The sequence below is a fragment of the Coregonus lavaretus genome (genome assembly GCF_964263955.1).
Source record: "Coregonus lavaretus genome assembly, chromosome: 14".
NCBI classification, from domain to species: Eukaryota; Metazoa; Chordata; class Actinopteri; order Salmoniformes; family Salmonidae; genus Coregonus; species Coregonus lavaretus.
Window position 1 is genome coordinate 30,773,046 of NC_140001.1, and position 15,404 is coordinate 30,788,449.

Sequence of the window (15,404 nt, forward strand, 5' to 3'; positions counted from 1 at the left end):
CCCGCCTGCCTTCCATCTTTGAGGACATTTATTTCCATTGTTAGAGCGGTCACATGTATGTCTTGTCAATATAATAGACAATCTTTGCGCTACTTCACAAGGTTATGCGCTCCTCCCCCTCACTGCAGCACTAGATTATATAATGCAGATCTACAGAAAAATAAACATGTCACAGCGAACATACTTTCTTCGGAAGGCCCGATTGTGAGATATGGCATATACACAGAGTGTACAAAACATTAGGATATTGAGTTGCACCCCCTTTTGCCCTCAGAACAGCCTCAATTTGTCGGTGTCAAAAGCCTTCCACAGGGATGTTGACTAATGCTTCCCACAGTTGTGGTAAGTTGGCTGGATGTCCTTTGGGTGGTGGACCATTCTTGATACACACGGGAAACTGTTGAGCGTGAAAAACCCAACAGCATCGCAGTTCTTGACACACTCAAACCGGTGCGCCTGGCACCTATTACCATACCCAGTTCATAGGCACTTAAGTATTTTGTCTTGCCCATTCACCCTCTGGATGGCACACATACACAATCCATGTCTCAATTGTCTCAAGTCTTAAAAATCCTTCTTTAACCTGTCTCCTCCACTTCATCTACACTGATTAAAGTGGATTTAACAAGTGACATCAATAAGGGTTTACTTTCTCCTGGATTCACCTGGTCAGTCTATGTGTTTCTAAGGTTGAATATACTCAGTGTACATTATATGTGATAAATTTGGGTTGCGGGTTTACAATTTCACCTTTTCTAAGATCTCTGCCAAGCAAGGAGGAAAGAATCAGCTTGTGGGCTTACTGCAAATGCAAAAATACACACACAAGGGAACTCCTTCAAAACTCTGTGTGAGGCTATCATGATTTGTTTGCTCATCAAGTCTCTTTTTCTGGAAGTCGTCAAGATGGAAGTCTTATTTTTTGGGGGTAGGGGTCGCCTGGAGGTCAATTCTGACATTTACATTTTTTTTACATTTTAGTCATTTTAGCAGACGCTCTTATCCAGAGCGACTTACAGTTGGTGAGTGCATAAATTTTTTCATATTGGTCCCCCGTGGGAATCGAACCCACAACCCTGGCGTTGCAAGCGCCATGCTCTACCAACTGAGCTACACGGGAAATAAGCTGTAAACCAAGATGGTGGATAAATGAAAATATTTAACTCAAGCCTTTTACCATTGAAAGAAATGGTCAGTTCCGGTCTACTTAACTGGGTGTCTCCCATAGACACCAATGCAATAGCAGTTGTGTCTGGTCTACTTAGTTAATTGACTTTCATTGAACCAGAAAAAAACAGCGAGGAAGGTGTCTCACTTCCTCTCCCATCTCTGCTGGTCAAAACGCAGTGAGCACTGTGGATGGAAATGAAAATGACACTCCCACTTCATGGTCATCGGATGATCGAGGATGTCGACAGGTTTCCCTTTAACCAGAAACTTTGCACTTTCATGGGCTGCAGATTAAAGAAATGTTTTATTGATTGTAACTTTCCTCTTATTCTTCCTGTGTACAGCCTACCTGCTCCAAAAGTCCAAACCTTAAAAAATAATATATTTTGCCCATGTGTAACTGTTTTAACTGCTTATCAAAAACAGTCATGACCAATGTCCATTGTTGAAAATCATACTAGGCTGTACCATGGACTCAACTGACAAACAGTAGAATAAAATTGTCCACTAAAATCAATGTAGGCAATAGTCAAGAATCAAACAGCGTGTTTTCAAAAATTCTCATCTGTATCCTTAATAAAGTGTAAAATACAAATAACATTAAACAAACACCTCTCATACACACAAATAAACTCTACTTAACTTACAAAAATAAAGTGTAGCACACTCATTGGACTAAAATGGAATTGTCATACATCTTCTTATTTCTGTATGTGTGTGTGATTTGTTTCTGGTTGATTGGGTTTGTACTTTGTCTCATTGCCACAAGGGACAAATCACTTTTGGGTTGCGCCTTCAAGGGAGTAGGACCATTGCATGCCAGTCCCTAGTACTATAAAAAGGTTCAGAAACACTGCTTTAAGAAGGGGTTGTGAATGGCTTGATGAGGCCGAGGTCCATGGCCTTGACCAGGCAGGTGCGTGCCACATCGATCACAATCTGCCTCTTGGGGTTGTTCATTGCTTTGCCAATCACTGTCAGGATCTCCAGGATCTCGCTCTCGATCAGCTTCTTTGCCAGCTCGTTGTCGTCCGAGTTCAGTATGTTGTACACGATCACCAGGCCTCTGTGCTGGATCTGGGGTTGGTCATGGAGAATCAGCCTCTGAAGGATCTCCATCCACTGCAAAGTCTGTGGAGAGAACCGAGAAAATATTTGTCATTCAAAGTGATGAAGTGGATGAGGGCTCACCGTACATATTGAATAAGTAATGTATAACTAATCATTGTTGTATTGATTAAGTCATAACTATAATCAATGTTGTGATGATACAGTGTTGTGATTGATTGAGACAATTCGGCAGTTCAATTAAGTTAGTATCTTTGCACAGCAACTGCCTTTGGGTCACCCCAAGTTGAGTGTACTAGTGTGAATGCAACCAGACAGACATACCACCAGGGTCATCTTGGTGCACAGTTTCTTCTGGGCGGCAGTGAGCATGGCCAGTGCTCCGGCTGCAGCTCTCTGGAGCTTTTCATCGTCTTCAGCACACATCAGCACCAGCAGCTTCAGCCTATCATTCCCATCCTCCAGGTACCGATCCTGCACCTGAACACACAATGGTGACATTAGTTACACTGGGTGACACGTTTGTTACCTGCATACACAACACACACACTGTATGTGATGACATTGTTCCGTAAGATTGAGGGGTGTCCTCTCACCTCTTTGCACGTCACCAGGTTGCACATGCACTCTGTGGCTGCCTGTCTGATATGGTCATGGTCTTCAAACATGTACTGCTCAATCTCAGGGAGAGCCTTCTCTTTCAGGATCTTCACTCTGGAGCCGTGGAGGATGGGAGGAAAGAGTTAAGAAATCACGCAACCATCTCATCTCCTCCACTCAAAACGCTCTGGCAGCAACAGTAATAAAAAAATAAAAAATAAAAACTCTGGAAAGTCCCCAGAACATATCTGAGCCCACAGCTGTTTTCTGTTTACTGTCATATTTATTTGAACAAACTTATTGGACACTTATTAGACACACACTTGTCCTCTCACACCTCTATTACTTTATAGTGATTGTTGAATAATCTGTAATAGTCTCAGGTGTTTAGTTGGGTTATACATGCATACATACTGTGGTGTGGTTGGTAAACTAACAGGCCTCACCTCAGTTTGTCGTTGAGACCAGCCAAGTTGGTGAGACTCAGAAGTGCCTCGTAGTTCTGCACTCCGTCTCTCTCAGGGTGCAACAGGCTGACCAGAGGACGCACCACCTCATAGATCTATCAGAGAGAGAGATGACAAGGCAGGGTGAGGGAGGTAGGGTAAGAGAGAGAAAGAGAGCAGGAAGCAGAAAGAGAGGGACATAGGAAGAAAGGATATGAAGGACAGAGAAAGAAGAATAAAGTTGAGTTGAAAAAAATTGTTTTAGTGAATGCAAGATAAATATTTTAGTTATGAGTCACTTCCCTTTCCCATACCAGCTCACACCCTCTCCCCCATGTAACAGGTAGTGGTCAGACAGGTTCTTACCCTCTCTCCTGGGAAAGCAATCTCTGGGTTGGAGACAGCAGCGATCTTGGCCAGGGCGTGGGCGGCCCTTATTTTCCCTATAGCTGTTCCCTCCAGAGCCAATGGGATCAGAGCCTGGGGATCACACAGCAAGAGATCAGAGGTTCAGACACACCCACACACATGCTTCAACCCTTAACATGACATTATGACATACTGTAGCCTACATGTGACTATGGTTGGGCAGACACCACATGACTGATCCGAGCTCACTAGTTAATAGTTTTCACTATGACACCTCATAGTTGTTTTGAAAAAGATAATGTTTTCTTAATACAGTCAGAAACCTACTGGTTAGATAAGGGTAATAAATCAAATGTAAGGCTGGTTATAGGTTGAAACAGTGATGATACTAGAATGGAGGATCTGATGAGTCTGTTGTGTCTGTCACTCACCTTGCCCCCTCCATGGGCGCAAATCGTGCCACGGTCTTTGGCATCATCTGCCAAGGCAAGGAAGACCCTGCGGATAAAAGCAAACACCATTGATTTCAATCTGATTTGTTCTGCAGTATTGCTTATTGCATGTACTGACTGTAGGTTGGCTCTGGATAAGAATGTCTGTGACAGCTAAATGCTCGAGCCTAGTACAGTCCCAGGTTGCTCACCTTGCCAGCATCTCTTTGGTCTGGTCAGTCAGGAGAAGGTTGTCTGCTTTCACCATGACAGTGAGAGCTGAGATGACCCCTCCCTTTAGCATCCTCTTCACTCTTTTCTGGATGAAATCCTTCTTGTCCTAAGGGCAGAGAAGTGTGTGTATTGTCAACACCTCCCTCAGCCAATATACCTAGGACCTCACAATAAAAATAGAACTTTGCTTACAGTTGAGAGCAGCATAGTCATGTGTATAACCTTTATACTAGTTTAATTTACAGTGCTGAATGACAGTGACTTGGTGTACAGTTCTTCCCTGACATAAATAAGGATGACTTTTTGTGTATTTTGTATTTTATTAGGATCCCCATTAGCTGTTGCTAAAGCAGCCGCTACTCTTCCTGGGTTCCACACAGAGCATGAAACATGACATAATACAGAACATTAATAGACAACAACAGCTCAAGGACAGAACTACATACATTTAAAAATGGCACAAATAGCTACACATCAATACATGCACACAAAATATCTAGGTCAAATAGCGGAGAGGCGTTGTGCCGTGAGGTGTTGCTTTATCTGTTTTTGAAACCAGGTTTGCTGTTGATAATGGCTCTATATAATACTGTACACTTTCTTGAGTTTGTTCTGGATTTTGGGACTATGAAAAGACCCCTGGTGGCATGTCTGGTGTGTGTGTCAGAGATGTATGTAAGTTGACTATGCGAGCTTGTTGTACAGTTCTGCCTGCTGGACAGACAGGGGGAGGCCTGTGTCTTTCTCTTATCTTACCTTGGGGTGTTGCTCAGGGACGTGCTGCTTGGAGAATTTGGCCAGCTGAACCAGCTCAGGCATGATCTCTTTCTTCTCATAGCTGTTGGTGCAGTTGACCAGGGTACAGGCCACAGCATACAGGATGGTCTTATCTTTAGACTGTATCACAAGGAAACAGGGAAGAGCGACGTTTAGTACTCTCCTCCAGGTCACATATGCACCCTTTAATGTCACTATGCTCATGTTATGTGCTATGAGTTGGGACTCTGCTCTGTCTTTAATAGTACAGTTCCTACCTTGGCCAGTTCAAACATGGCTTTCATGGCAGGCTCGTCCTCAACAAAGTCATCCTTTACATCAGCGTCTTGGGTCAGGTAGGCCAGACCTTCTATAGCCCACTTCCTGGTCTTCGTGTCCATGGCAGAGTTACACAACCACCTGACACACAGGAAGAGGGTTAACAGGGAACCGGGCTAACAGCCATTTCTAAATCACACTGAGGGAATATAATATTGTTCTCTATGCAGCTCAAACACGTCAATATATCAATACAAATAGCCTATAATTATCCAGATAAAGAGTCGTAATTGTCTGGACTTGGTGTGTAATTAGTAAAGTATAAGGGTACAGATATGTTCACATTCTATTACTCCTGATAGTTGTACATTTACATTTACATTTTAGTCATTTAGCAGACGCTCTTATCCAGAGCGACTTACAGTTAGTGAATACATATTTTTTTATACTGGTCCATAATACTTTTTTTGTCTGTGATCTGTCTATGAATACTTCAGTGATATTAAGACCACAAAGTTACATAATGGCAGATACGTTTTCAAAGCTACCAACCACAAAAACAAGACTCACTTCCTGCACTGCTTGGCCAGTTTCTCAGTGGAGCCCTCAGCAAACTGCCTCATACTATAATCATCTCCCCCTGCTGAACCCAGCTTACACAGACCCTGGAGAAAGGGGGACACAGACACACACAAAACAGTGAGTTCATGAACTTGGAAGGAAAGTTACACTTCGATAAATCTGAAGAGTCCCTGTATTGTTATCAAACATGAAGATCTATCAAATGAACCCCTCAAAAGAGCACATTTCTATTCCATCCCGTCTTACCATAGTATGGAAATCTACAGCTCACTCACCACCAGCGCACGGATCTTGATCTTCTCGTTCTTGGTCTTCTTGTAGATGTCTTTGAGCAGCGACACGCCATTGGTGATGATGAAGGAGGCGCGGCTCATCTTCGTCGAGGAGTGGATCAGCGCTTCCACGGCGACCATCTGGTCCACCTCACGCTCAGAGCCGCACAGCGCCACCATCATCTCCATGATGCCCTGGCGACCCACCAGCTGGTTGCCCACCTCAAAGGGTCCCTGCAGCAGGCCTGACAGAGCGTTGATGGCGTGGATGTTCCTGTCCATGTCGTTGGGGTCAAATTTGCCTCTGTGGAAAGAGTCAGGGTCAGGGGGAGTAGGGTTAAGGGTAGATGAGGGAGAGGTCAGGAATAAATGTTACTGTCAGCTGATTTAGTACCCATCACCATCGTCAATTCTATAGTGCTGTTAGATACTTCCCCTGTTGTAACATTACTCATGATGTATGCGTGCATCACAGATATCTATCAATCTCTGTATGATGTTACTCTCATTAGATATGCTACTCGTAAACAATTACATTACATTACAATAGAAACTTTGAAAATGATCCATAGATATGCTACTTGTATGTTACTGTTATGTTACTAATATGTAACTCACTTGATGTACTCGTCACAGACTTCCCTGTAGTGGTCTCTCTCGGGGTCACAGCGCAGGTCGTCCCAGAGCTTGTCAAGCAGCACACTGGCGATGAGCTGAGTGTTCTCTGTCATGGGCAGCTGGTCTGGGAGGTCAGGTATCTGGCCACACACCTTCAGGATCTTCTTCAGACCTGGCGGGGGGTTCACAAAGCAAGATGAATGGCAACTTCTCTAAAATAAGTTGATACTCTCAGTACTCCATATTCAACTTATCTTTCACTACAAACCAGAAAATAATGACATACTTTAAGACTTCACTTTCATAAACAGTGAACAACTTTATCAAAGGCCTACTTAGTGTCACAGATCATAATCAAAGCTAACCCACTCACTCACCATGGTCGATGGTGAAGAGGCTCTTGGAGTGGTCAGGGTCTTTCTTGTCCTTGCGAGGCACGTTCCTGCTCAGCAGGTTCAGGGCCTGGTCTCTGCCGTGTCCTGAAACCTTCTTACTGGCAACCATCTCCAGCAGGGCCATCAGGATACTCTTCAAGTCTTTGCTTGCATCTGCAGGGGAGTGAGAAAGTGTCAGACCAGTTGTATTAACCGTTATAAAACACAAACAAGACCTTCAAAATCTGTTTATATAGCTGAAAGATGCTATTCTGAGGCAATTCACATTTGGTAAAAAGCACTACATACATGTATATACAGTTCAAGTCGGAAGTTACATACAACTTAACCAAATACATTTAAACTCAGTTTTTCACAATTCCTGACACTTAATCCTAGTAAAAACTCTTAGGTCAGTTAGGATCATCACTTTATTTTAAGAATGTGAAATGTAAGAATAATAGTAGAGAGAATGATTTATTTCAGCTTTTATTTATTTCATCACATTCCTAGTGGGTCAGAAGTTTACATACACTCAATTAGTATTTGGTAGCATTGCCTTTAAATTGTTTAACATGGGTCAAACGTTTCGGGTAGCCTTCCACAAGCTTCCCACAATAAGTTGGGTGAATTTTGGCCCATTCCTCCTGACAGAGCTGGTGTAACTGAGTCAGGTTTGTAGGCCTCCTTGCTCGCAAACGCTTTTTCAGTTCTGCCCACACATTTTCTATAGGATTGAGGTCAGGGCTTTGTGATGGCCACTCCAATACCTTGACTTTGTTGTCCTTACGCCATTTTGCCACAACTTTGGAAGTATGCTTGGGGTCATTGTCCATTTGGAAGACCCATTTGCGACCAAGCTTTAACTTCCTGACTGATGTCTTGAGATGTTGATTCAATATATCCACATAATTTTCCTTCCTCATGATGCCATTTATTTTGTGAAGTGCACCAGTCCCTCCTGCAGCAAAGCACCCCCACAGCATGATGCTGCCACCCCCGTGCTTCACGGTTGGGATGGTGTTCTTCGGCTTGCAAGCAACCACCTTTTTCCTCCAAACATAACAATGGTCATTATGGCCAAACAGTTCTATTTCTGTTTCATCACACCAGAGGACATTTCTCCAAAAAGTACGATTTTTGTCTTGTGGTGATCTACAATAATTTTTCTGAGGCTGATTTATTTTGATTTTCCCATGATGTCAAGCAAAGAGGCACAGAGTTTGAAGGTAGCCTTGAAATACATCCACAGGTACACCTCCAATTGACTCAAATTATGTCAATTAGCCAATCAGAAGCTTCTAAAGCCATGACATCATTTTCTGGAATGTTCCAAGCTGTTTAAAGGCACAGTCAACTTAGTGTATGTAAACTTCTGACCCACTGGAATTGTGATACAGTGAATTATAAGTGAAATAATCTATCTGTAAACAATTGTTGGAAAAATTACTTGTGTCATGGACAAAGTAGATGTCCTAACCGACTTGCCAAAACTATAGTTTGTTAACAAGAAATGTGTGGAGTGGTTGTAAAACGAGTTTTAATGACTCCAACCTAAGTGTATGTAAACTTCCGACTTCAACTGTAAATGCAGAAACGTAAGTAGATGTCTCACCCAAAACCAGGGCTTCCTCCTTCCCATAAATCCTCCGGTCTCCTCCGGTAAGGGAATCGTTGATGCACTGGAACAGGTCGGAGGTTGCCAAGGCGATGTCCTCGTTGTCGACAGCCATGATGCTACACAGCTTATCTATGCCCACCAGGTGAATAATGGCCATGGTCTGTTCAGAGACAAAGATACAGGTCAACTGAGTGTACACAAGGGGGACTATGGTTAGACATTACAATAGAAACTTTGAAAATGATCCATATCTGTCACAAAGGACCAGGAATTGGATTGGCTCCCCTTATCTCTCCTTCTCACAGAATCCCTTATGCACCGCCCTGTCTTCACCTGCCCCTCACCCGAGCTTTGTGTCCAGTGCACATTCCCGCGAAGGTGCGGATAGCAGCCAGGACCATCTCTACTTTTCCGGTCTCAAGCATATCCAGCAGCAGAGGCACTCCGTTGTTCTGGAAGATTCTCTCTGCGCCAGCATCTTCTCTGGCCAGAACAACCAGGTTGTTAGCAGCCTACATGGGTAGTAAATACTATTCATATTGCATTTGATATCAGACTGTAAAAATATTAAAGACCACAGCATCATGCTTAGTACAGTAAGTTGAATCAATGGAACTGATCTCTACTATGGTGTCATACAAACCTTTTCCTTCTTGTCGTTGTCCATCTCCTCATCAAGCAGAATGTCAAACATGTTCTGAACCCGTGAGTCTGTGGAGAAGGTTGTCTTCAGCTGTAGACAGAGAGCGAGAGAGAGAGAGCATGAGAGGGAAAGAGAGATCCAGATAAGTACCACAATCAGTTTTTTTATGTCTTGTTCATATATCAATGAAATATTATAATCACATAGTTATCAGTAAGTAAACCAATGGATTGTGTCTAAAGGGTCCCAGTGGGTAGCAGACCTTGGCTTGGATCTCAGCCCCCAGCCTCCTGAGGGTCTCCAGGAAGGTCTTGTTTTTGGGCTCGATGGTGGAACACCTCTGGACGTCTTTGAAGGCCATGTCTAGCTTGCCCAGCTTCTCCAGAGCCTGGCACCGACGGAACAGGGCTTTGACGTCTGTTGCATCCACGTCAATAGCTGTTGGAAAGCAGAGAATGTGTCTGGGTTGAAGTGAAAATATCACTGTGGTATGAGCATAATCAATTTTTTTCATTTTATGTGACAGTGAGCAATGAGCACGGCAAAAAAAAACTTTGCTGGCTGTGTTTTGATTCTTGTTTATTACTAAACATTTATTAGACTGTACCGTACCTTTGGAGGCATCGGAGGCTGCATTGGTGTAGCTTTCCTGAGAAGGAAAGAAAGAGCGTTCAAAATCATCAGAGGATCAGGAAATCACACCCCGGGATTAATAATAATAAAACTATTCCCTTTTTTGCTTGATGAAGGCCTGTGGTTGAGGTTAGGTGTTTACCTTTTTCAGGAAGCAGGCTGATCTGTTCCTGTAGATGACAGCGAGCACCTTTTTGTCTTTGCACAACTTGATGGCTTTAGTGTAACACTCAATGGCCTTGTCCACCTCACCGGCTTGGAAATGCTTGTTTCCCTCATCTTTTAACTGGATTGGATCTGCCATCTCTTCCATCTGGTGAGGAGATGAGATGAGAAGTTATAGTTTAAAGGTTCCAGGTTACGTTATGACTTGAACATTAAAGCCAATGAATGACTGGTACTCACAGAGTAAACAGCACATGTTTCTGGAACATTACATTACTCTTCTAACACTATAAATTGAACATGTATCTCTATACTTAATAATACAGAAACAATACATTTAAAACACATTGCAGCCAATTCTGAATCTGGAACAATTATGTAAAAATATACCCACCTGTTCCTGGTAGATTATGTCACTTTTACAACCACTTTTACAACCACTTTTACAAACAAACTTACACACATTTAAATCAAGAAGAATGCCAGCTAAATGAAAAATGACAAACAAATTCCAGAAAATATAATATTGTATGAAAACGAATACACTTTTTACCGTTACTACTACAATGTCTCCTGACCTGAGTCCCCTTTAGCAAAGGGCCCATCACATGATTTCTCTAACTTTAAAATGGCCTCCCCTCGTGCCTTATTTGGGCATCGTTTTGCACCCCAGTGGGGGCCTTACCACTGATACAACCATTCTAATGGACAGCCACTCCACCGCTCCTGATAGACAATCACCATGTCCCCTGTCCCCTGTCCTAGAGCCCCTGGCAGGCAAGAATGTCACTCAAGACCGTGTACACTCAATACATGTCTCCCAATAGCGCCATATAATACCTTTAGGATTGTGTGTCTTCTCCTTTCTTCTTTTATTTTCTCTTCCGTCACTTGAGTGTCTAATGTTGAGCTTCACTCCCTGATTGTTGTGCGTTCAATATTTTGGGTATTAGTGCAATCCCCTCCCCTTCACAATTTATATTTATACTAATCTCAATGAGGTGGCCCAAAACCAGGGTGGGACCATTTAAAAAAGGGATGGGGGTCTACTCTACACAGAACAGACAATTCCTGAGAGAACTGTACACTGAATTCTCACATTTAGCATTGGATTGGGTTTGTTAAAATGCCCCATTGCTTTTATGACAACATACCAATGCTGAGTCATTAAAATAACTGCATAGTAGATGATCTTTTTGTTCTCTATTTGTACGTTATGACATGGGTAACCCCATTGGAACATGGTCTGGCCCTGATATGGTCTATTTAAGGAATAGGTTTGATGACAGCTGAGAACTCACCAGCAAATGCTTGTGCAGCTCTAGTGAGGCGGGGGGTGGTTGTAGTGGGGGGTCTGGCAGCCACTGACAGCTGTAGGAACACACAGAACGACCTGACAGCTTCTAGAAAGAGAAAGCTCTCGAGTGTGAGTGTGTGTGTGTCAGGCATTTTCTACAACTTTCTGTCAGGTTGGATGGGGAGCGTTGAATCACAGCTATTTTCATGTCTCTCCAGAGATGTTCGATCGGGTTCAAGTCCGGGCTCTGTCTGGGCCACTCAAAGACATTCAGAGACTTGTCCCGAAGCCACTCCTGCGTTGTCTTGGCTGTGTGCTTAGGGTTGTTGTCATGTTGGAAGGTGAACTTTCGCCCCAGTCTGAGGTCCTGAGCGCTCTGGAGCAGGTTTTCATCAAGGATCTCTCTGTACTTTGCTCCGTTCACCTTTCCCTCGATCCTGACTAGTCTCCCAGTCCCTGCCTCTGAATAACATCCCCACAGCATGATGCTGCCACCACCATGCTTCACTGTAGGGATGGTACCAGGTTTCCTCCAGAAGTGTCGCTTGGCATTCAGGCCAAAGAGTTCAATCTTGGTTTCATCAGACCAGAGAATCTTGTTTCTTATGGTCTGAGAGTCCTTTAGGTGCCTTTTGGCAAACTCCAAGCGGGCTGTCATGTGCCCTTTACTGAGGAGTGGCTTCCGTCTGGCCACTCTACCATAAAGGCCTGATCGGAGGAGTGCTGCAGAGATGGTTGTCTTTCTGGAAGGTTCTCCCATCTCCACAGAGGAACTCTGGAGCTCTGTCAGAGTGACCATCGGGTTTTTGGTCACCTCCCTGACCAAGGCCCTTCTCCCCCGATTGCTCAGTTTCCCCAGATCTGTGCCTCGACACAATCCTGTCTCGGACCTCTACATACAATTCCTCATGGCTTGATTTTTGCTCTGACATGCACTGTCAACTGTGGGACCTTATATAGACAGGTGTGTGCCTTTCCAAATCATGTCCAATCAATTGAATTTACCACAGGTGGACTCCAATCAAGTTGTAGAAACATGTCAAGGATGGTCAATGGAGCTCAATTTCGAGTTGCATAGCAAAGAGTCTGAATACTTATGTAAATAAGGTTTTTCTGTTTTAAATTGTTCATAATTTAGCAACATTTTCTAAAAACCTATTTTCACTGTCATTATGGGGTATTGTGTGTAGATTGATGGGAAAAAAACATTTAATCAATTTTAGAATAAGGCTGTAATGTAACAAAATGTGGAAAAGGTCAAGGGGTCTGAATACTTTCCGAAGGCACTGTATATGATCATCTGTCGTTTGCAGTCAAAGACGCATCCTTTTATCAAAATCAAAACAGGCAACAGAAAGCTGTCAACAGAGACAACTGTCAGAGACAACTGTCTCCCCTCAGAGTCTGGTTCTTCTCAAGGTTCCTTCATATCTAGTGTGGGAAATTATTCTCTTATATTTTAGATGTGCTGTTAGCTTAATAAGAAAGCATTAATGATTAAACATAATAGGTTTGTACTGTCCTGATATAGATTGGTCAACATAACAAGCTGTGATTAATGTGAGGAACTGTTAGGGGGTAGGATGAAATAAGACTTGTGTCTCACATACACTGCCTCTTTGTTAGACTGCTCAAGGACATGTGTACTGCAAAAGTGCTGACTCTCTGGACAAGTTGCAAAACAACTAACACCTGGCAACAGTGAAGCGCCAAGGGACTGGGACCAGCCTGTGCGCCAACGATAGGCTGAGTAAGTCTAAACCACGCTCAGTCTCTACTCTGATAGGCCTGCTTGGAGCAGGAACTATCTCTGTCAGAGTATTAAAATAATAATTTTGGGTTGGGACAGTTAGTTCTCTGTCTGCCCTCTGTGGTTTTTCAGTGGGCCCGTATATATACGAACATCATATTTACCATTGAAGTGTTTTGCATTAATTAAAATACTAGTCTATTTTAGAAGACGTGTATTGACCTCTTTTTGTTCCTATACCAGATTTGAATTGACGCAACTTAACACTAGGGAGTTTTTTCTTGTCAACTATGCCTCTGCATGTTCTCTGTGGGTTGTATAGTAGTTGGTTCTTAAGTCTTGGACTAGATCTCGAAAACTCTAGGCGGCATTCTGCCTACTCCCTACAGTTTTCAGCCATTAGTTTCACCCACGACTGGCTCATGTGGACTACAATCCCGACGTTGTGTTTAACATTTAGAAATGTCAATAATCATCGCTTGCGATACATATTTTGAAACATATGGCCCTTTTCTTTCATCAGCGAGAAAGAATCCTTCAAATAAAAAATATACACTTGTAGCAGTTTTGCATAGATCCATACAGCTATGGGTGCCTCCATCTGACAAAACTACACTTCCGCTACACTTCCGAGTTACACTTACACACAGGTGTTCGGGGCATGCTAGGTAGCTAATTATCTTCCGTAACCAATCGCTGTAACATGGCGATATGGCCGTGTGGGAACACTAACCCTATCAAGGTGTGTATCAATGTAACTTTTTGTTTTTTGAAAATACTTTCTCACTGATATGAAAGATAAGGTCCTTATGCTTCCAAAACAGTACCGCAAGTGATGGGTGTTATTGTTCAAATTGAGTGTTGCTGTTCTTAACAAAACTCCCCTATACAGAAGATGTCTTTGTTCAATGACTCTTATGTGTAATGTAATGGAACTGAGAGTCATGATCAAGAGCTGGTCTTGGGAAAGCCCGTTTATAATGAACCCTTTTCTATTTTGCCATTGAATTGTACAACTTTGTTGGCAGACATTCCAAATGCAGCAGAAGTTGTCAGCCACTAGGTGACGTTATTCCCCATAATGAAATGCACCCTAAACAAGCAAGTAGATCAGTGGTGAAAGTCAAATCTTCTGTAGCCTACCATCACTGCCCTGTAGATGGCTTGCTTATCCAAGTATGTTGGTGCACTGAATGCCTGGTTATGCTGAGATGCGGAGAATGAGAACTGTGTGTAGCCAAGTCTACCTCTCTCTGTCAGTAGCCAGACACTGCATAGGCTACCGTACGCAGGGAGCCGCACTCAGTGCTGCTCGCGCTCTCGTAATTATTGCCTAAAGGGGACTGGAATACTCCCTGAAATCTCACGGAAAGATCAACGTCAACCAATCGGGTCTACTTCGCTACCAAAACGAGGAAGAACAGTTGGTAAGATTGATGTGTGTTATTCTTGATCTTGATAATTCTGATATTTACCTGTCCGTCGAAGTATCCATTTGAGTTGTGCCATATTGGTCAGGTGACATGACATGAGGATGACGTTTCAGCAATTGCTGGCAAAGGTGTTTTTCTCAGTCGAAGAATAAGCAGCTACCTCACATCAACAGCTGGCAGTAAACCTTGCCAGACTGCAGCTGTATTCAAGGTAGCCTTATAAATTGGGGTGCACTAAAATCTTTTCTTGTGCATCCCATTGGTAAACAGGTTTTCTGGTGTTCTCGTCAACATTTCACTGCATTCGTTGGTGGTAACGAAACGGGGTTAGGTTTATGTTATGTTGCATTTCCAGGCTTGACTATTTTAGTAATTTAACACGTCCTCGCCCTACTCTGAGAAACACAGTTTATTCAGAAAAGTGTGAAATTACGTAATATTTTGGAGAAGTGGTACTTTGGCGTTAACTTGAGATATTGCTACATGAAGGCTATCAGTTCTTGAACACGTTGCAGTTGCCATTGGTGATAAGCAGGCTAGACTCTCATTGATGATCACATGAGGTTTGTGCTGAATAGCTCATTTCTGTTGTTGATTTCTGGAAAATAAGCCTACCAATTTACTGGTGAGACCCATTATGTTATCAATATTGGCTTGGTTGGG

At 43.0% G+C, this 15,404-nt stretch overlaps 1 protein-coding gene across 1 annotated transcript; it reads right to left on the bottom strand.

The window, feature by feature from the left end:
• Nucleotides 1–1,456: 1,456 nt before the first annotated feature.
• LOC311141409 (protein unc-45 homolog B-like) lies at nt 1,457–14,815 on the bottom strand. Its single transcript, XM_084176725.1, has 20 exons — nt 14,784–14,815; nt 10,239–10,409; nt 10,076–10,112; nt 9,726–9,901; nt 9,464–9,553; nt 9,165–9,332; nt 8,815–8,980; nt 7,203–7,373; nt 6,826–6,997; nt 6,211–6,511; nt 5,924–6,018; nt 5,353–5,494; nt 5,075–5,215; nt 4,297–4,424; nt 4,085–4,151; nt 3,651–3,764; nt 3,285–3,400; nt 2,835–2,952; nt 2,563–2,718; nt 1,457–2,301 (listed from the first exon to the last, which is right to left on the bottom strand). The coding sequence occupies exons 2-20, from the start codon at nt 10,407–10,409 to the stop codon at nt 2,029–2,031; spliced, it is 2,802 nt and encodes a 933-aa protein (XP_084032851.1). The 5' UTR covers nt 14,784–14,815; the 3' UTR covers nt 1,457–2,028.
• Between the last annotated feature and the right edge of the window lie 589 nt (nt 14,816–15,404).